General features: G+C 47.6%; 1 protein-coding gene across 1 annotated transcript in view; it reads right to left on the reverse strand.

The window, feature by feature from the left end:
* TMPRSS9 (transmembrane serine protease 9) overlaps window positions 1-22,650 on the reverse strand; it is a 45,482-nt gene that overhangs the window by 16,751 nt on the left and 6,081 nt on the right. Inside the window, exons 2-8 of the mRNA XM_004378494.1 lie at window positions 19,852-19,978; window positions 16,663-16,805; window positions 15,272-15,313; window positions 13,411-13,524; window positions 11,689-11,860; window positions 10,534-10,808; window positions 2,334-2,470 (exon numbers count right to left, since the gene is read on the reverse strand). Of these exons, the coding sequence (XP_004378551.1) occupies window positions 2,334-2,470; window positions 10,534-10,808; window positions 11,689-11,860; window positions 13,411-13,524; window positions 15,272-15,313; window positions 16,663-16,805; window positions 19,852-19,978 (1,010 nt within the window). The remainder of the gene's footprint in view (window positions 1-2,333; window positions 2,471-10,533; window positions 10,809-11,688; window positions 11,861-13,410; window positions 13,525-15,271; window positions 15,314-16,662; window positions 16,806-19,851; window positions 19,979-22,650) is intronic.

Genomic DNA, 22,650 nt, shown 5'->3' on the forward strand with positions numbered 1-22,650 from the left:
CCTCTGTTGTGATCTCTATCAGAGCAGTCAGTGGTGGTAGCCGGGCACCGTCTAGTTGTACTGGACTCAGGCTGGTGGAGGCTGTGGTAGTTGTGGTCCATGAGTCCTTTGGACTAATCTTTCCCTTGTGTCTTTGGTTTTCTTCATTCTCCCCTGCTCCCGAGGGGAAGAGACCAGTGGAGTATCTTAGATGGCCGCTAACAAGCTTTTAAGACCCTAGACGCTACTCACCAAAGTAGAATGTAGAACATTTTCTTTATAATCTATGTTATGCCGGTTGAGCTAGATGTTCCCACCAAGACCATGATCCCCACAGTCCTCCGCCCAGTAATTTGGTCCCGAAGGGAGTTTGGATGTGTCTATGAAGCTTCCATGACCTTGCCTTGTACAAACTGTGCTGGCTTCTGTGGGATCTTTAAGATATCTTTTAGTCAGTCTAAAGCCTGCCCCACGTTCTACCAGACGAGGTGATGGGGACAGTCCCCGCCTTCCCGTAGTTGCTGTCAAGTCGATTCCGACTCCTGGCACCCTGTATGTGTGCAGAGTACCACTGCTCCATAGGGTTTTCAAGGCTGTGATCTTTCAGAAGCAGATTGCCAGGCCTTTCTTCCGAGATGCCTCTGGGTGGGTTGGAACTGCTAACCTTCCATTTAGTAGCTGAGTGGTTAACCTTTTGCGCCACCCAGGGACTCCCCTGCCCTCATGGAAATCCCCTTTCAGAGGGGGAGGAGGGTAGCCAGCTGGATTTACACATGCTAAGCTGGGCCCCCATGGAAGCAGCAGTCAAGAAATCAAAAGACGCATTGCACTGGGCAAATCTGCGCAAAAGACCTCTTTAAAGTGTTGAAAAGCAAAGATGTCACCTTGAAGACTTGGGTGCGCCTGACCGAAGCCATGGGGTTTTCAATCACCTCATATGCATGTAAAAGCTGGACCATGAATGAGGAAGACCGAAGAAGAATTGACGCCTTTGAATTGTGGTGTTTGTGAAGGATATTGAATACACCGTGGACTGCCGAAAGAATGAACAAGTCTGTACTGGAAGAAGTACAGCCAGAGTGCTCCTTAGAAGCAAGGATGGCGAGACTTCATCTCACATACTTTGGAGATGTTATCAGGAGGGATCAGTCCCTGGAGAAGGACGTCATACTTGGTAAAGTGGAGGGTCAGCGAAAAAGAGGAAGACCCTCCACGAGATGGATTGACGCAGTGGCTGCAACAATGGGCTCAAGCATAACAAGGATTGTGAGGATGGCGCAGGACCGGGCGGTGTTCCGTTCTGTTGTACACGGGGTCGCTATGAGTTGGAAATGACTCGATGGCACCTCACAACAACAATACTATATTTGAAAAAATCAAAACAAATGCAAAAAAAAAATCCAGGTCAGGCCCTGGATGCAAGGCAAAACGCCACCTGAACTTGGGGGCCCTTGGGCTCCTCCAGAGCCCCCGCCCTGGACATGAGAGTCATCGACAGGCTCAGGGACCCCATCATAGGCTGCCTTCCAGGCCCCCTGGGGCCACCAAGGGCAAAGGAAAAGCACAGCGAGGGATGAGTTTTGTAAAATCATCACCCACCCCCCCGTCTGTCCGTGTGCCATGCTGTGGGGCTTGGGTGAAGCTATATCACTGGTATTTCAAATACCAGCAGGGTCACCCATGGTGGAAAAGTTTCAGCAGAGCTTCCAGACTAAGACAGACTACGAAGAAAGACCTGGCGATCGACTTCTGAAAATCAGCCAGTGAAAACCCTATGGATCACAACAGAACATTGTCTGATATAGTGCTGGAAGATGAGCCCCCGAGGTTGGAAGGCACTCAGAATACACAGTGGCCAAAACCATGGACTCAAGCAGACTAACAATTGTGAAGATGGCGCAGGACTGGGCAGTGTTTCACTCTGTTGTACATCAGGTCACCAGGAGTCAGATCTGGCTCGATGGCATCCACAACTACAACCAGATCATCACGGTTCTGTTACAAGAACAGAGCAAAGCTCATCCCGGTGCTCAGGTTGGCACTACCCCCACTATCCAGTCCCTTTAGAATTCCTCCAGAACAGGTGTCCATAGGCCCATTTGTGCATTTTTCTAGGGGGAAGGGACTGAACTACCTTTTGAGGGGAGAAACGAAGCAGAAGCTTGGGGGCCATTCCCAGCCGCCTTTCCAATCTAGAACATTGTAGAACATTCTTTGCCCCCCCCCCAGAACTTCCTAGACTATTCCTGGTTTTGTTTTCTTTCTCCTGTTTTAGAACATTCTGAAGCTAAATGGTAGATGCTAGCCACAGATGAGTTCCACGGGTTCCCAGAACTCCAGGCGGCACGGCTTACCTGGCAGGAATCCACTTTGCCGTCCAGGTAGCCGGCGCACAGCATCCTGTCCGTGAGCGAGTGGCCGTAGAGACTGGTGCACAGGCCTTGGTCCAGCAATTCCACGCTGGCTTTCTGCAGCACCTCCGGCTTGACCACTGCCCAGGGCGGGAGAGACAAGGCGCTGAGGCTCTGGGGTCCCAGAGAACCACCCCAAGCTGGGGGGCTGAAACATGTCACCCGCTGAACCTCAGTTTCCCGGGCTGCAAACAGGATTGCTAGCAGCACCCGGCTCAGAGACTAGCAAAGGGCAAAACAAACAAAGTAGGTGCATCAAATCAGCTCTGACTTGTGGCGACCTCGTGTGTCAGAGGAGAACTGTGCTCCATAGGGTTTTCAGTGGCTGATTTTTCAAAAGCAGATCACCAGGCCTTTCTTCTGAGGCACCTCTGGGTGGACTCGAACCACCAACCTTTTGGTCGGCAGCCGAGGGCATTCACCGTTTGCACCACCTAGAGATTGCCCGAATGCCCACGGCTAACATGGAGCAATTGAAGGTTTCTACCAGCTTCTGCAGTCTGAAATAGATCAAACATACAATCAGGATGCATTGATAACTACTGGTGATTGGAATGTGAAAGTTGGAAACAAAGAAGAAGGATCAGTAGTTGGAAAATATGGCCTTGGTGATAGAAATGATTCCCAAGATCGCATGATAGAATTTTGCAAGACCAACAACTTCTTCATTGCAAATACATTTTTTCGCCAACATAGACAGTGACTATACACGTGGACCTGGCCAGATGGAATACACAGGCATCAAATCGACTACATCTGTGGGAAGAGATGATGAAAAAACTCAATATTATCAGTCAGAACAAGGCCAGGGGCCGACTGCGGAACAGACCATCAATTGCTCGTATGCAAGTTCAAGCTGAAGCTGAAGAAAATTAGAACAAGCCCACAAGAGCCAAAGTACGACCTTGAGTATATCCCACCTGAATTTAGAGACCATCTCAAGAATAGATTTGATGGATTGAACGCTAATGACCGAAGACCAGACGAGTTGTGGAATGACATCAAGGACATCATACATGAAGAAAGAAAAAGGTTATTAAAAAGACAGGAAAGAAAGAAAAGACCAAAATGGATGTCAGAAGAGACTCTGAAATTTGCTCTCGAACATCGAGTAGCTAAAACAAAAGGAAGAAATGATGATGTAAAAGAGCTGAACAGAAGATTTCAAAGGGCGGCTTGAGAAGACAAAGTAAAATAACGACGTGTGCAAAGAGCTGGAGATGGAAAACCGAAAGGGAAGAACACGCTTAGCATTTCTCAAGCTGAAAGAACTGAAGAAAAAATTCAAGCCTTGAGTTGTAACAGTGAAGGATTCTACGGGGGGAAGATATTAACCGACGCAGGAAGCATCAAAAAAAGATGGAAGGACTACACAGAGTCACTATACCAAAAAGAACTGGTCAACATTCACCCATTTCAGGAGGCAGCAGATGACCAGGAACTGACAGTACTGAAGGAAGAGGTCCAAGCTGCACTGAAGGCATTGGCGAAAAACAAGGCTCCAGGAATTGATGGAATATCAACTGAGATGTTTCAACAAATGGATGCAGCGCTGGAAGTGCTCACTCGTCTATGCCAAGAAATTTGGAAGACAGCTACCTGGCCAACCGACTGGAAGAGATCTATATTTATGCCTATTCCCAAGAAAGGTGATCCAACCAAATGCGGAAGATTATCGAACAATATCATTAGTATTACACGCAAGTAAAATTTTGCTGAAGATCATTCAAAAGCGGCTGCAGCAGTATATCAACAGGAAACTGCCAGAAATTCAGGCCGGATTCAGAAGAGGACGTGGAACCAGGGATATCATTGCTGATGTCAGATGTATCTTAGCTGAAAGCAGAGAATACCAGAAAGATGTTTACCTGTGTTTTATTGACTACGCAAAGGCATTCGACTCTGTGGATCATAACAAATTATAGATAACATTGTGAAGAATGGGAATTCCAGAACAGTTAATTGTGCCCATGAGGAACCTGTACACAGATCAAGAGGTAGTTGTTCAGACAGAACAAGGGGATACTGTGTGGTTTAAAGTCAGGAAAGGTGTGTGTCAGGGTAGTATCTTTTCACCATACCTATTCAATCTGTATGCTGAGCAAATAATCTGAGAAGCTGGACTATATGAAGAAGAATGTGGCATCAGGATTGGAGGAAGACTCATTAACAACCTGCGATATGCAGATGACACAGCCTTGCTTGCTGAAAGTGAAGAGGACTTGAAGCACTTACTGATGAAGATCAAAGACCACAATCTTCAGTATGGATTACACCTCAACGTAAAGAAAACAAAAATTCTCACAGCTGGACCAATAAGCAACATCATGATAAATGAGAAAAGATTGAAGTTGTCAAGGATTTCATTTTACTTGGACCCACAATCAACATCCATAGAAGCAGCAGTCAAGCAATAAGAAGACACATTGCCTTGGGCAAATCTTCCTCGAAAGACCTCTTTAAAGTGTTGAAAAGCAAAGATGTCACCTTGAAGACTAAGGTGCGCCTGACCCAAGCCATAGTGTTTTTAATTGCCTCATATGCATGCAAAGGCTGGACAATGAATAAGGAAGCCCGAAGAAGAATTGATGCCTTTGAACTGTGGTGTTGGTGAAGAATATTGAATATACCATGGACTGCCAGAAGAACGAACAAATCTGTCGTGGAGGAAGTACAACAAAAATGCTCCTTAGAAGCAAGGATGGTGAGACTTTGTCTCACATACTTTGGACATGTTATCAGGAGGGATAAGTCCCTGGAGAAGGACGTCATGCTTGGTAAAGTAGAGGGTCAGCGAAAAAGAGGAAGACGCTCAACGAGATGGACTGACACAGTGGCTGCAACAATGGGCTCAAGCATAACAAGGATTGTGAGGATGGCGCAGGACCGGGCAGTGTTTTGTTCTGTGGTACACGGGGTCACTGTGAGTCGGGACTGACTCGACGGCACCTCACAACAACAACACCACTCTGTCCCCAGACAGCCAAGAGGTATCAAACTTAGCACACCAACCCTGGGCTCCTAGGTCCCCTTCCAAACCCTCTCCACGTCAGCCTCCCTCAGCTCAGGGGACGCCAGCCCCATGCTTGCGGGTGCTCCGGTTCCAAACCTCAGAGCCAGCCTTGAGTCCACCCTCTCTTGCTGCACATCAACGCGACCCCCAGAATATATCCAGAATCTGCCCACGCCTCGCTCCGAGCCAGGCAACCATCATTCTTGGCCTGCGCCATCCCGATTGTCTCTTAGCTGGTCTCCCTGCTTCTGCTGTTACTCCATAACTTCTCTGCTGAAATCTAGTCTTAACCCAGCAGCCAGCACGGTGCTTGTTCAAAACACTAAATCAGATCACGTCATGCTTCCCCTCAAACCTACCTGGAGCTTCCCCTCTGGCTCGGTGCAAAAGCTGAAGTCTCAACAGTACAACTCGCTCCCTCTCTATCCTGATCAACTCCAGCCTCAGGGGCCTCCTTGCTATTCTTCTCACCCACCAAGCATGCGCCGACCTCAGGCCTTTGCACATGCTATTCCCTCTGCCTAGAATGCTTGTCCCTGCTGTACCTGTGTGGCTGCCTCCATCTCTTTTCTCAACAAGGACTCATCTGACCTCCCTGTTTAAAACTTCAGTCCCACCCCAGTCCGCATCCTTGCCTTATTTTTCTCCATTATCATCCCCCTCTTTCTTTTAAATAATATTTTATTGTATTATTGGTGAAGGGTTACACAGCAGTTCAGGTTCCCATTCAACAATTTCCACACAAGTTGTTCAGTGACATTGGTTGCATTCTTCACAATGCGTGAGCGTTCTCATTATTTCCATTCTGGTTGTTCCATTTCTGTTCATCTAGTTTCCCTGCCCCCTTAGATTCTCATCTTTGTTTTAAAGTAATTGTTGACCATTTGGTCTCAGAAAGGTGATTTTTGGGGGGGGGGGTTGTACTATTTTTTATAATTGTGTTATTATTGTTATTTGCTTCTCATATAATTTATTTTTTTGAACCCTTCAATGTGCTTTAGGTGAAAGTTTACACAGCAGATTAGTTCCCCATTCAATACTTCACACACAAATTGTTCCATGATGTTGGTTCCAATCCCCGCAATGTGTCAGCACTCTCCCCATTTCTACCCTGGGCTCCCCGTTTCCATTCGTCCGGTTTTCCTGCCCCTTCCTGCCTTCTCATCTTTGCTTTTGGGCAAATGTTGGCTGTTTGGTCTCGTATAGTTGATTGTTCTGAGGAGCACATTCCTCAAGGCTGTTATCGTTTATTTTATAGGCCCGTCTATTATTTGGCTGAAAGGTGACCTCCGGGAGTGTTTTCAGTTCCAAGTTAGAAAGGTGTCTTATGGCTATCGTCTCTGGGGTTCCTCCAGTCTCAGTATCAGACCACTAAGTCTAGTCTTATTTTTATGAATCTGAGTTTTGTTCTACATTTTTCTCCCACTCTAACCAGGACTTTCTATTGTGTTCCTGGTTAGAGCAGTCGCTAGTGGTAGCCGGGCACCATCTAGTTCTTCTGGTCTCAGGATAGAGGAGGTTGTGGTTCCTGTGATCCTTTAGTCCTTTGACTAATTGCTTCCTTGAGTCTTAGGTTTTCTTCACTCTCCTTTGCTCCAGATGGGAAAAGACCAACGGCTGTGTCTTAGATGGCCACACACAAGCTTTTAAGACCCCAGTCGCTACTCAGCAAAGTAGGATGTAGAACACGGTCTTTATGAACTATGTTATGCCAATTGACCTAGACGTCCCCTGAGACCATGGTCCTGAGCCTTGAAACCCAGTAACTCAATCCCACGAGGTGTTTAGATATGTCTCGAAGTTTCCATAACTGTGCTCTCTACCTGCTCGATTATGTATATAAATATACATGCAGCACATACAAATGTGTCTGTAGAAATATCCACAATCATACCTATATACGCATGTGGGTGTGTTCCCATACAAGCTCCCACGTCTATTCAGCATACATATCCCCCTATCTATCCGTTCGTAAATTACTGTTTGTTATTACTGTAGTTGCAGGATTGTATATGTTGTTGTATTTACTGCTGTTGTTAGGTGCCGTTGAGTTGGTTCCAACTCATAGTGACCCTGGTCCTGCGCCATCCTCACAATTGTTATGCTTGAGCCCATTGTTGCAGCCACTGTGTCAGTCCATCTCCTTGAGGGTCTTCCTCTTTTTCGCTGACCCTCTACTTTACCAAGCATGATGTCCTTCTCCAGGGACTGATCCCTCCTGATAACACGTCCAAAGTATGTGAGAGGAAGTCTCATCATCCTCGCTTCTAAGGAGCATTCTGGTTGTACTCCTAAGTCAGATTTGTTCGTTCTTCCGGCAGTCCATGGTATATTCAATATTCTTCACCAACACCATAATTCAAAGGCATCAATTCTTCTTCTGTCTTCTTTATTCACTGTCCAGCTTTCGCGTGCACATGAAGCCATTGAAAACACCACGGCTTGGGTCGGGCGCCTCAGTCCTTAGCGTTTACCATAGTTGCCCTTTGTTCTCACGTACCGCTCGGCGTCTTCCTCTGCCTGGGACACGTTGTGCTGACATCCCCCATATTGTGTATTGCCTTTCCCTTCACCAAATCATATAGGTGATTTTTTAAAGGAACACAGTACTTACAGGCGACATCCACTATTTTGTGAGCCAATTTGTTATTTAGCTGTAAGGTGATCTCCAAGGTTAGTTTTGGTTCAAGGTTTGAGGAGTATCTCAGGGCAATAGTCTTGGGGAGTCCTCCAGTCTCCACCAGTCCAATAGGTTTATTTTTGGAAGGAATTTGAGGTTCTGATCTGCATTTCTCTCCCATTCTATCAGGGTCCATCTCTTGTGGCCTGATCAGAATGGTCGGGAGTGGTGGCTGGGCCCCGTCTAGTCTTTCTATCCCTCTGTCTCTTCTTGATTATCTATCTCTCCCGACAGCTGCATGTCCCATACAGCAGCCCCTCGCCACGTGTGGCTCTTTTCCTGTGAATTTAAAAGAAATTAAATGTGAAGTTCTGTTTCTCAAGCGCACAGGCCACATTTCAGGTGCTCAGTAGCCACGTGGGGCTGGCGGTTTCCGTACGGGACGAGGCAGAATAGAGCATTCCCATGATTGCACAAGGCTCTAGGGGATCATGTTGTTCTAGAACATTCTAGAGCTACAAGCCACATGTGGCTATTTAAATGCAGGTTTAAAAGGAAATAAAACCTGAAACTTAGTTTCTCAGTCTTGCTGGCCACCCTGCAGATGCTTGGCAGCTACCTGTGGCTGGTGGCGGACAGCCCAGGTCTAGAACATTCCTATCTTTGCAGAAAGTTCTATTGGTCCACGCTGTCTCGACTGTGAGCTCCACACAGGTGGGGATTTCTGTCTGTTTTGTTTACTGCCCAGTTCCTGGAATAGTGTTCAGTCCACTGGAGTTGCTCAAGTGTTTATTGATTGAACTTAGTAATAATAATAACAACAATAGTAATCAATCAATCATCATTACCATCATCGACAAGGATGGTACCTGAAGACATTCTCTCCTAATCAGACCCCTGTAGCTAATATATACGAGGCCCTGGGTGGCACACACAGTTAATCGAAAGGTTGATGATTCCAACTCACCCAGAGGTGCCTCGGAAGAAAGGCCTGGCGATCTGCTTCCAAAAAACCAGCCATTGAAAACCCTGTGGAGCACAGCTCTGCTCTGACACGTGTGGGGTCGCCATGAGTTGGAATCAACTTGACAGCAGTGGGTTTGGTTTTGGGTTTTTGGCAAATATACTTCCTTATGACAAGGTATAAAAGTCTTCCAAGCTTTTTCTTCTTTCTCAGGCAGGCATAGGCATGAGAAGACTCCCAAACTGAGATCTGCTGGCCCCCAGCAAGGAGGTCAGGCCCCGGATGTAAGACAAAGTTCCCCTGAATTTGGGGGGGCGGCTAGGGCTTCCTACACAGGGACGCCCCCACCCAGGCCTGATGGCTGTGTATACACAGTGTCCCACATACTCAGACGCTCCCTGAACTAGCCTGCGGCTCACCGTTGTTAGTCGTCATTGAGTCGATCCAACTCACGGACACCATGTGACAGAGTGGAACTGTGCTCCGTAAGGTTTTCAAGGCTGTGACCGTTCAAAGTAGAACATCAGGCCTTTCTTCCGACGCACCTCTGGGTGGGTTTGAACCTCCAACGTTTCAGTTAACAGCCAAGCACTTAACTGTTTGCACCACCCAGGGACTCCTTTTCCAGCGCTTAAACTAAAATCAAAAACCAGACCCGTTGCCATCAGTTCAATTCCAACTCGTAGGGCCCCTATGGGACAGAGTAGAACCGCCCCATAGGGTTTCCAAGTCTGTAAATCTTTAAGGAAGCAGACTGCCACATCTTTCTCCCGCAGAGCGGCTGGTGGGTTCGAACCTCTGACCTTTAGGTTATCAGCCGAGAGCTTTAACCCAGCATTTAGCACCATGGAATTATCTGGCTTACTCTTTTTTTTTTTTTTTTTGCTTGCTGCCTGTTTGCCTATAGATCACTGAGTAACAGTTTAGCTCAAAAAGTAAAGATTGTTGGCCCTCGGACACCCTTTTAGCTCAGTACTGAAGTCACCCCTGAGGTTCACCCTTCAGCCAAAGATTAGACAGGCCCATAAAACAAAATGAGACTCGAAGGGCACACCAGTCCAGGGACAAGGACTAGAAGGCAGGAGGGGACAGGAAAGCTGGTCATAGGGAACCCAAGGTCAAGAAGGGAGAGTGTTGACATGTCGTGAGGGTTGGTAACCAATGTCACAAAAGAATATGTGTACTAATGTTGAATGAGAAACTAGTTTGTTCCATAAACCTTCATCTAAAGTACACTAAAAAAAGTAAAGATTGTCACCCTTGGGTATTGTGTTCTTTTAAAGAATCAGATATCTATATACGACCAAATCATCCAAAGCTACTTTAAAGCACAGATGAGAAGGCTGGGGTGGGGTGGGGAGTGAAATAAGCAAAAGGGGAATAAGAAGAATGTTGTCATGTTGTGAAGGATGTAACCATCGTCACTCACTGGCCAGTATGTCTGGAAACGGTGGAATGGGAACAGGTTTTACTGTGTATATTTTCGCCAAAAATAAAATATGAATTACAAAAAAATAATAAAAGAAATCAAACAAGACACGCTTACAGAAGTCCTCCTTGAGGTAGCCCCAGCCGGAGATGAGGCACTTCTTCTGGGCTGGAAAGATGTGCGAGGCAGCCGGGAGGCACACGGGCTGGATGTGCCTGCCGAAGGGCAGCGGGCTGGCCAGCTGGAGCACGGCCACGTCGAAGTCGGCGGTGTCGGTGTTGTAAAAGGGGTGCTTGATGATCTTTGAGACCCGGGCCCGCACAGTACTGGCCTCCGAGCCACTGAGGTAGGTCGTGCCCACGTAGGCCACCCACTCTGTCGGGTCCTGGAAGCTGCAGGGGCAAGAGGCACAGCTCAGAGGCCCCCATGGATGAGGGCCGGGGTAGGGTGTGGAGGGTGAGCCACTCACCTTGGGCACCGATGTTAAGGGGATGCCCCAAATCCCGTCATTGAGATGAATAATATTGTAAGGCAATATTATAGCAACATGAATGCAAAAATATACATGATGAACAAAATATCAAATCTTTAAATAAAGACTGAATCTGACAGGTCTGGGATTAGGGTGAGGCTAGTGAGGCAACCCCATGTGTGTCAGAGTAGAACTGAGATCCACAGTGTTTTCATTGGCTGATTTTTGCACATTGATTGCCAGGCCTTTCTTCCTGGTCTGTCTTAGTCTGGCAGCTCTGCTGAAACCTGTTCAGCATCACAGCAACATGCAAGCCTCTACGGACAGACAGGTGGTGGCTGCGCATGAGATGCATTGGCCAGGAATCAAACCCAGGTCTCCTGCATGGAAGGTGAGAATTCTCCCACTGAGCCCCCACTGCCCCCACTGTTCATCCTTAGAGGTGCTCTTCCAAAGCTCAAGAACTACCAAGATGAGAGACTGTTCTGCTGTGGCTCCTGGGAGTCCCTTATGGCACCACACCAAAACCCATTGCTGTCAGGTTGATTCTGACTCACAGCAACACTTTAGGACAGAGTAGAACCGCCCCATAGGGTTTCCAAGGAGCGGCTGGTGGATTTGAACTGCCGACCTTTCGGTTAGCAGCCAACCTCTTAACCACTGCGCCACCAGGGCTCCAGGATGGCAGCAACTACAGATAATTGCCTGACGGCAATTCAGCCCAGAAGGACCCGCCCTGTACAAACCCCTGCCCTGTGGTGAAGCCAGCTAGACAAGGGAACCGAGGGCGGGGGCCTTACTCGTTGAAACAGTGGGCAGCAGACACCAGCCATCTCGCGCTCACGATGGTGGCCCCACAGAAGTGCTCGTTGTTTTCACGGAGGCTGGCTTGCCACGGGAACTCCCCTGGGGACGCTTCCACACCGCCCACGATCCTCCCAGCTGTCCTCCAGGCAGGTTGCAAACCGCAGTCTGCAAGAGAGAAGGTCACAGGACCCCAAGAACCCGCTGGGCCCACGTGTCTCAGCATCTCTCAGCTCAACTACCCCCAAGTTCAACGCGAGACAGGCAGCCTCAGAGCTCAGCCGTTCTAGGAGACACCTGCTTTAGCTTATCCTCCTACACCAAGCAGATAGTCTGCACATTCTTCTGAAATTGTCCTTGACAAGATAACCACAGAACAGACATAGCTGGCCTCAACCGGTTTTAGCAAATTTCCAACACCACCTTAGCACTTTAAGTGACTTATTAGCTCATGCAGTGCAAAATATATATAAGCACCCCACCTCTGGGTGGAGACTTAACAATGCTAATGAAGGAAAATCGACTTCTTCCTCCATACCAGGGAATCAAACTCTTATCTAGAGAAAATACATAGTCATTCACAAGCTCTGGACACTTCCTAAATATTCATGATAAATTTACAGTTCCTTGTCTGCTCTCTGTAAAAGCCCGCTTCCCTACACTGCCTGTGAGAAGTCTTGGAGGCAGCAGCCCTGACTGCTCCTTTCCTTGCGCAACGGAATAAAGGCGCTTTTCTACTCTCCCACCTTGGCCTCTTGTTTATTGGCTGTAATGAGTTTTGCTGAGCAGAACCTGGGGTTTTCACCTGGCAACAAACATCCCTTGAACTTGGCCATCCTGATGCCTCTGGGGTGTCCCTTTCCCACCCCCTTCACGTCTTCCAGCTGCCCTGTATGCCCACAAAGGTCAAACAGCCAAGGGCACAGGCACAAGAAAGGCCTCCGTCCAGGAAGCCTCTGCCCCAGCCCAGTCTCTTCCCTCTGCTCGCCATTTAACACTTTGCCATATTGTTTACGGATGGCCGCAAGCTTCAAGGTGGGAACTTCACAAACGCTTTTAAGTTGAATTTGGGCCAAGCTGACCAATAAACTAAAGAGTTGAATCCTTGCTTTCTCACGCTTCTGGTTGTCTGGTGGACTTTTTCTTCCTCCTCCTCCCCACAAAGACCCCTCCTTCTGGCGTCCTGATCCTAGCTAACGTTGCTGTGCAGTAAAGGGTTAACTCAGCAGGCTTGGGTTGCCCAAACTCTCCACATTCCAAAGAAAAGATTGGTCCTTGACTGGCTGCTGGATGATAATTTCTAAAGTCTTGGAATATCTTGCCTGATCAAAATGTTTTTGTATGCCTGAGGTCTTGGGCGAACCCAAGTAGTCTATGTCAGCAATAGGATTTACGGTGGGGGCTTGGACCAGGCCAGATAATCTATGCCAACAGCGGGATTCATGGTGGGGCCTTGGGCCACCCCAGATGGTCTGTGCCAACATTGGGATCTATGGTGGGGTCTTGGGCCACCCTAGATGGGCTGTGCCAACAATGGGATTTATGGTGGGGCCTTGGGCCACCCCACATGGTCTGTGCCAACAGTGGGATTCGTGGTGGGGCCTTGGGCCACCCCAGATGTGCTGTGCCAACAGTGGGATCCATGGTGGGGTCTTGGGCCACATGGTGTCAGCGGACCCTGGGAAGGGGATGTGGCCTGGAATCCAGGGCAGACTGACCGCAGTGGGCCTCATCGGAGCCGTCAGCACAGTCCACTCTGTCGTCACACTCTGGGTTCCCCTTGCTGACACACTGGCTGTTCCCACAGGAAAAGGCATTCCCTGGACAGTGACCTGCGGACAGAGAAGAGCCAAGTTCCCAGCCGCCGCCACCGTCTCCCTGCCTTAGTGATACGCCGTTCTTCACCGGGAACCTCAGAGCACAGAAAGCTTCTCTCCTGTTTGCTTAAACCCACTGCTGTCAGGTTGATTCTGACTCAGTGACTCTTTTTGCTTAACTCTGAATATTTCTGAAATAATTTTCTCAGAATTAGGGCAAAGAAATAGCACAGGAATTTCAGTTAGCACCATGGCCAGATAGTACTACATGCTCCCTGGGGCCAGAACCACTGGTGTTAAGCTAAATAAATGTATCTCTGCACGTGTGGTGAGTTATCTGGAAGTGAAGACAGCAAAGTCTTATCAGTGATGAGATCCCAGGTGACCAGCACTCTCTTCTTTTTCCTTTCTGCTTTTTAACAGCAGGTTTCCACCACTTTTCCAAAAAACAATAACGTTTTCTTTTAATTACACTCCACCATGTATAATTCAAAGTGGCTCCTCCTTTAAATTCTTTGCTCGCACAGGACTATAATCTATCTCCCCGGTAGGAGGCTGGGGAGCAAGACTAATATTTACCTATTGGCAAAAGTTGTGTGATAGATATTTTTACAGCAACAACAGCAACAAAGTAGCTGCTAAGTCTGCTTATGCACAACCAAACACCTCATGGGATTTGGAGGTTTAGGGTCATGGTTTCATGGGGTATTGATCTAATAACTTGTTCAGTGCTTCTGTTCTACCTCCTAGTTCGTTGCATAGTGCCTGGGGTCTTAAAAGCTTGCAAGTGGCCATCCAAAGCATAATAATTTGTCTCTATTTGCCTGGAGCAACAGAGGAAGAAGGAGAGTCAGGAATAGGAGGAGGAAATGGAATGTGTGGCTAATTGCCTCCATGAACAACTGTCTCCTTTGCCATGAGACCAGAAGAACTGGATGGTGCCCGGCTACCAATACTGAACATTTTGATCAAAGATTCTATAGAAGATTCCTCGTCAAAAGGGGTAAAATGTAGAACAGAATTTCAAATCCTCATAGACTCCAGACTTTCTGGAGCCATGGAGGCTGGGTGAACCTCCGAAATTATTGTCCTGAGAAATCTATAAACCTTAAACCAAAAATATGCCCTAAAGTTTTCTTAAAATCAAACAATAGTTTAGCTTAATTAGTAAAGAATGTCTCCCTTGAGCATTGTACTTTTTAAGAGCTATCTATATGGGATCAAATTGACAGCAGCAGCTTGAAAGATTAGATAGGAACTTTAGGGGGCAGTGAGTTTATGTTAGTGAGGAAGAAATTACTCAAGAAAGGAGGGTGAGGATGGCCGCACAACTCCAAAAATGTCATCAATGTCACTGAATTGAACATGGAGAAACGGTTGAATTGGTGTATATTCTCAACAACAACAAGGAAAATAAAATAAATTTTTTAAAAGAAAAACTAATATTTACCCGATGGCACAAATCATTTGCACTCAACTACTAACCTAAAGGTTGGTGGTTCAAACCCAACCAGTGGAGCTGCAGAAGAAAGGCCTGGCAATCTGCTTCTGAAAAATCAGCCATTGAAAACCCCGCAGAGCACAGTTCTGCTCTGACACACCTGGGGTTGCCATGAGTTGAAGCTGACTCGACAGCAATGGGTTTGCTTTGGTTCAGGGATTTCCTCACTTCAAAGAAGTCTTAGGAAGCCCTGGAGGAGGTAACTGCAGGTGGAGAAAATGGAGCAGAGGGCAGGGAGCTCTCACCAGAGAGAAGACATACCTGATTTTAAGTCTCTTTCTGTAAGTGGCCCCTTCTGGCTTCCTGCAGCAAAAGGGAGACAAGATAAGCTCATTCAGTTAGCCGCGAAATTCTTTCGAGAACATCTTGTTGGTGGCAGTTGGTGGAACAAAGCATAGGGCTGCGCTGTCCATTACGAGACGCTTAAATTCTAACTCAGATCATTGAAGTGAAATCAAATGAAACATCCCGTTCCTCAGTTGCACGGGCCACGTGACAAGCGCTTAACGGCCATGTGGGGCTGGTGGCTACCATGTTTGACATTGAAGAGATGGAACATTTCGACATCACGGAAAGTTCTATAAGACAGTGCTGGTGTCATGGTTACCAAGACCTCAAGTCAACTGTCAGGGTTAGTGGGGAGGAAACTGTAGGTGTCCCAAAGAGCAAGGTCAAGGTGAAAAATTCTTAAAATCTGACCCCAGTCTGAACTGATCTCCAGCTTACAAATCACAACTGGATAATAGAGTGTTCGAGCATAGTGTTTGCTTTAATTTCTATACCAGGGTCTGCAAACTATAGCCCCAGGGCCAAAAATCTGGCTCCCTGTTTGTTTTTGTAAATAAAGTTTTATTGGCATATGGCCACACCCATTTGTTTACATATGGCTCTTTGCATGCTGCAACAGCAGAGTTGAGTCATGATGACAGAGACCTTCTGGCCTGCAAAGCTGAAAATATTTACTCTCTGACCCTTAATGGGAAAAGGTTGCTGTCAGGGATTAAATTGTGTCCTCCAAAAATACCTGTCAACTTGGCTAGGCCATGATTCCCAGTATTGTCTGGTTGTCCTCCATTTTGTGTTCTGATGTAATTATCCTCCACTTTGTGATGGGTTGTAAATCCTAAACTCTGCCTGTGGTCATAATCCCATTTGTGAATGGGTTGTGTTCGTTATGTTAATGAGGCAGGATTAGGTTATGTTTGTTATGTTAATGAGGCAGGATTACGGTGTATCTTGAGTTAATCTTTTCTGAGATATAAAAGAGACTAAAGAAGCAAGCAAGAGAAGCAGAGGCAGAGATGGGGGAAGAGAAACGCCAAGCCACATGAAAATCACCCAGGAGCAAGCAGAAGCTCAGAAGAGATAAGGACCTTCCTCCAGGGCTGACAGAGAGAGACAGCCTTCCCCTAGAGCCGGTGCCCTGCATTCGGATTTCCAGCCTCCTAAACTGTGAGAGAATAAATTTCTGTTTGGTAAAGCCACCCCCTTGTGGTATTCTGATACAGCCACACTGGAGAACTAAGACGGTTGCTATAACAACAGCAACAACGACAAAGCTTAACACAATGTCAAACCACAGCGATACAGCAGGGACCCCCCGGCTTCTCTCTCTGGCACCTCCTGAGTATTTTCGTCTGTCTCCCGCTCACCTGTGAGCTCGGCAGACACGATGGTGCCATAGGCGGCCAGGGGGATGCCGTGGTCCCCAAGCCTGGCCCGCAGCCCCTGCTGCAGGAGTTGCTCCTCCAAGGCAAGGCTCAGCGTGCGGAGAGCTCGTAGCAGGAAGTGCAGCCGGAATCGCACCAGGACACTGGTGTTTCCATCCCTGCAGATGGGGAAGAGGCCCTCGGACAGAGCTCCTCTCTGCTGGAATCTTCTGGAATCTCCCAGGCACCCGCCAAAGTGCCCCCACCCCAGAGGAGGCTCTGACTCACCTGTAACTCAGCACGGTGCAGCCCACGCAGCTGGCCTCCAGCTCCGTCTTCCGGAAGCTACTTAAAAACTGCAATGAGACAACAGCGCCGCCTATTGACACGTACAGCGTGGACACTGGCCCCCACAGGGGAGCTCTGTCCTGTGTCTGGGGAAGCTGGAGAAGGGGGGTATGTTCTATGGAAAAGCACCTCCTTTCTTTTTATGGTGGTAAAGTATACATCACCAAACATTTGCCATTTTGGAGCCCTGGTGGTGCAGTGGGTAAGAGCTTGGCTGCTAATCAAAAGTTTGGAAATTCGAATCCACCGGGTGATCCTTGGAAACTCTATAGGGGCAGTTCTACTCTGTCCTGTAGGGTTGCTATGAGTTGGAAATGACTTGGTGGAAACGGGTTTTTTGGTTTTATCTTTTATTTATATATTCCATTATATCACAACTCTTAATTTTAGGAAGTTCTCATTTTTAAAAATTTTATTGTTGAAGTATATATGTAATAACACATTTACCATTTCAGCCATTTTCACACGGACAACCCAGTGACATTAATTACATTCCCACAACGATTCATTTCCAATTTTTTTCATCACCCCAAACAGAAGCTCTGTTTCTATCAAACAATAACTCCCCATTTCTCCCTCCTCTCAGCATCTACTTTGATCTTTGTGCATTTGCTTATTTTAGGCATTTCATAGAAGTGGGATCGAACACTATTTGCCCTTTTGGGTCTGACTTATTTCACTGAGCATCACGTTTTCCAGGTTCATCCACACTGTGGCGTACATCAGCACTTCGCTCCTCTTCATGGCTGAGTAATATTCCATTGTCTGGATGGACCACATTGGGTCCATCCATCACCTGTTGATGGACACTTGGGTTGTGTCCATCTTTCGGCTACTGTGAATAGTGCTGCTGTGAACATTGGTGTACGTATATCTGTTTGTGTCCCTTCCTTCAAGTCTTTTGAGTAGATCCCTAGGAGCGGAATTGCTGGGTCGTATGGTATTTCTACGTTTAAACTTTTGAGGAAAGACCAGACTGTTTTCCGCCGTGGCTGTGCCATTTTACATCCCCACCCGCCGTGTATTGTATGAAGGTTCTGATTTCTCCACATGAGAATAAAATTTTAAGCCTTTATATTAAACATGGTCTACGGAGCCCTGGTGGTGCAACGGTTAAGTACTCAGCTGCAAACTGAAATGTTGGCGATTGGAACCCTCCAGCCACTCAGAGAGGAAGATCTAGTGATCTGGTCCCACAAAGATTACAGCCTAGGAAGCTCTGTGGGACAGTTCTACTCTATCACGTAGGATTGCTATGAGTTGGAATCTACTTGTTGCCACCTAACATCAACAACAACAAACATGACATACGAGCCTGCATGAGTCAACCCAGGCTGAATTCAACTCTCTTCTGTGCACACTCGGCTATGGCCGCTCCAGCCTCATCCTGTCCCTCCCACGTGTCCAGCCTTGCTGCCTGTGAGGGTTAATGCTGCACGTCCAGTTGGCCAAGCTATGATTCTCAGTGGTCTGGCAGGCACTATGTAATCATCTTCCATTTTGTGATCTGATGTGAGCAGCCAATCAGTTGAAAGCGGAGCTTCCTTAGGGGTAGGGTCTGCCTCCAGTACATAAATGAATGGTCTGGCAAAGCTTGCTCTTTTTCAATTCTGCACTGTTCCTGTTGCTTGACCTCCGATTCTTGGGATGCCAGAGACCTTCAGTCTGCCACGTGACCAGTAGATTTTGGATTTGCCGGCCTCTGCAACCATTTGAGGAGCCCTGGTGGCACAGTGGTTAAGAGCTCAGCTGCTAACCAAAATGTTGGCAATTTGAATCCACCAGCTGCTCCTTGGAAACACTATGGGGCAGTTCTACTCTGTCCTGTATGGTTGCTATGAGTTGGATCAACTCAATGGCAACGGGTTTTTTTTTTTTTTTTTGGCAACCATATAAACCAGCAGAAGCCTTCGGCCTGCCGCCTGACCTGCAGATTTTGGATTTGCCAGTCCCTGAAACTGTGTGAACCAGCATAAGCCTTTAGTCTGCTGCCTGACCCATGGATTTGCGACTTGCCAGCCCCCACAATTGTGTGAGCCGTTTCTTTGAAGTAAGTTTCTCTCTCTATATATCTATACATGTTTCACTGGTTTTGCTTCTCCGGGGAACGCAGAATAAGACGTCACCTTAAAGCCTTTCCCTGCTACTGCCTCTACCTGGGCCTCCTCCCACCTGCTGCCTTGCCTCCAGCAACTTCTCAGCCTTCGGGCACGAGAACCTCCTTGAGGTTGCCCACCGTCTCAGTTCCCTACTGCTGCTGTAACGGAAACACCACTAGTGGGTGGTTTTAAAGAAGAGAAATTTATTTTCTCACAGTTTTCGAGGATAAAAGTATGAATTCCGTGTGTCGGCTCTGGGGGAAAATCCTTGTCTCAGCTTCTCTAGGGTTCTTTCAATGCTCCTCAGTTCCTTGGAGTTCTCCACGTAGCATCTGTCTTTCTCTTTAGGGGCTTGCCTGCATCTGTGTCTAATCTGCTCTTTTTATATCGTGAAACCGGTGAGAGCTGGAACTCATCAGGACTGCCTTGTTTTTCCAGGTCTTGCAAGTTTTTCGCCTTTGACAGGGTGCAGCCTTACTACTTTTCTATCGCTTCTTTTAGTGGAAAATATTTGAATTCCCTTCTGACAGGTTTCTGCCTCACACAAGTTCCGGCTTTTGCAGGTTTTACTGCATCTCAAGAGTGATTAGGATTAGGACCCTCCCTACGCTGATATGGCCTCATTAACATAACAAAGAAAACTCTCCTCTCAGATGGGATCACATCCACAGCACAATTCAATCCATAGCACCTCCCTTGCTCCCAGGAGCCCCATCTCTGCCCCCAAACGTGGACACAACTCACCAGCGTCTCCAGGGTGGGCGTCAGCATCCGGTAATAGTCTGAGTTCTCCTGCTGCAAGCTGCTGGCGTAGCGGATCCCTCGCAGCTGGGCCGTGTGCTCCACATCCACGCCCTGTGCAGAAAGGAAGGCTGCGGACGAGACCAGAGCCCCGTGAGGGAGCCTGGCCACTGGGCTCCAGGCACAGCTGGCTCAGGGCCCTGTTCCCCTGGGACAAGCCGGGACAATCGCTCCCCACAGTGGGGTGACCTGATGTCCCGGTAGATGGGACACTTCCCGTTTATGTCTGTTGTACCGAGTGATTATTAATAGCTCCCTCATTCCAACTCTCAGAAGTGTCCTGTTTGGTGATGAATTCCATGGTGGCCTACCTGAAGGCCCCCAGGTACACTGCAAGCCTGGTGTCTCGCTACCTAGGGCTGCCGAAACACAGATACCGCAAGGGGTGGCTTTAAGGGACAGAAATTTATCTTCTCACAGTGCAAAAACCCAGTTGCCCAGCAAAGGAGGGTGATAATGGCTGCAGAACCCGAAGACTGCAATCAATGTCACTGAAGCGTACCTGTGGGGATTGTTGACCTGGTGGGTGTTCTGCTGTGCATATTCTCAACAACAACAAAAAATAAAATTATTTTTAAAAATTGTGGTAACAAAGATTTGTCTAACAAATAACTTCTATTGTAAAGGTAAAGTCGCTTATGATAGAAAACTTGGAAAAAGAGAGGAAAACCAACCACATCTCACTTTTCAAAACAAAGTTTTATGCCTTATTTAACTGTCATGGATTGAATTGTGTCCCCAAAACTGTGTATCAACTTGGCTAGTCTGTGATTCCCAGTATCACGTGATTGTCCACCATTCTGTCATCTGATGTGATTTTCCTACGTGTTGTAAAGCCTACCTCTAGGACGTTAAGGAGGCGGGATTAGCGGCAGTTCTGTTAACGAGGCAGGACTCCGTCTATAAGATCGTTGTTGCTGCTGTTAAGCGCCGTCGAGTCGGTTCCAACTCGTAGCGACCGTGAGTGCAACAGAACGAAACACTGCCCAGTCCTGTGTCATCCTCACAATCCTTGCTATGCTCGAGGTCATTACTGCAGCCACTGGGTCAGTCCATCTCGTTGAGGGGTCTTCCTCTTTTTCGCTGACCCTCTACTTTACCAAGCATGATGTCCTTCTCCAGGGACTGGTCCCTCCCGATAACATGTCCTAAGTATGTGAGACGAAGTCTCGCCATCCTTGCTTCTAAGGAGCATTCTGGCTGTACTACAAGTTGTGTTGTAAGTCAATCTCTTTTGAGATATAGAAGAGAGAAGCGAGCAGAGAGACATGGAGACCTCATACCACCGAGAAACAAGAGCCAGGGGAATAGTCATCCTGTGGACCTGGGGTCCCTGTGCTGAGAAGCTCCTAGACCAGGGGAAGACTGATGACAAGGACCTTCCCCCAGAGCTGACAGAGAGAGAAAGCCTTCTTCTGGAGCTGGTGCCCTGAATTTGGACTTCTAGCCTCCTAGATTGTGAGAGAATAAATTTCTCTTTGTTGAAGTGATCGACTCATGGTGTTTCTGTTATAGCAGCACCAGATGACTAAGACACTGATTACATTAAGGAGAGATTCAAAGGATCAAACTATCGTTTTTCTTGACCATATTCAACAGATGGTTTTTATACACTTTTAATAAGTAAGCAATAAAACGGAAAAATGATTGAGTTTTTTTCTAGTTCCGGGAAATAAAATATTTAAAAAACTAAAAAAAAAAAAAAAAAAGCAAAAAAATCCCAAAATAAACCAGTTGCCTCAAACTGACTCCAGCTCATGGCACCGCCATGTGTGTCAGAGGAGAACTGTGCTCCACAGGGTTTTTAATGGCTCTTTTTTGGAAGTAGATCGCCAGGCCTTTCTTCCGAGGCACCTCTGGATGGACTGGAACCTCCAACCTTTCAGTCAGCAGCCGAGCGCGTTAACTGTTTGCACTACCGGGGGACCTCTCTCACAGTTCAGGGGCTAGGAGTCTGAATTCGGGGTGTGGCTCTGGGGGTGGAAAGGGCCTCCCCATCTATTTCAGCCTCTAGGAGCTGCCGGCAACCCTTGGTGCTCCTGGCCTTGTAGATGCGCCTGCGTGTGTGTCTGCCTTCACGTGGCATCTCCCTGTGTGTGTCTCCGTGTCTACGCTGCTCTTTTGATCACTCGAAAGTGATTAGGTTCAGACCCCACCCGACACTGGTACACCCTCATTAACATAACAGAACAAAACCCCTGTTTCCAGACAGGATCACATCCACGGTCCAGAAAAACAACAGTTGCTGTGGAGTCGATTCTGATTCGTGGTGGCCCCATGTGTGTCAGAGGAGAACCGTGCTCCCTAGGGTTTTCAGGGTCTGACTTTTCAGAATTAGATGGCCAGGCTTTCTTCCGAGGTGCCTCTGGGTGGACACCTCTGGGTGGATTCGAACCTCCAACCTTCTGGTTAGCAGTCAAACACATTAACCATTTGCACCACCCAGGGACTCCTCACACAGGTATACCAGTTGTTGTTGAGTCAATTCCAACTCATAGTGACCCTGCAGGACAGAGTAGAACTGCCTCATAGGATGTCCAAGGCTGTAAATCTTTATGGAAGCAGATCACCAGGTCTTTCTTTCGTGGAGCAGCTGGTGGGTTCGAACCGCAGACCGTTTGGTTAGCAGCTGATAGCTTAACCGCTGTACCACCGGGGTATGCTGTTGTTGGGGGCTGTCCTTGTTTGAATTATGTCCCCCCAAAAATGTGGGTATCAGTTTGGCTGGGCCATGATTCCTGGT

Source organism: Trichechus manatus, unplaced genomic scaffold (assembly GCF_000243295.1).
Source record: "Trichechus manatus latirostris isolate Lorelei unplaced genomic scaffold, TriManLat1.0 scaffold00057, whole genome shotgun sequence".
Classification (NCBI taxonomy): domain Eukaryota; kingdom Metazoa; phylum Chordata; class Mammalia; order Sirenia; family Trichechidae; genus Trichechus; species Trichechus manatus.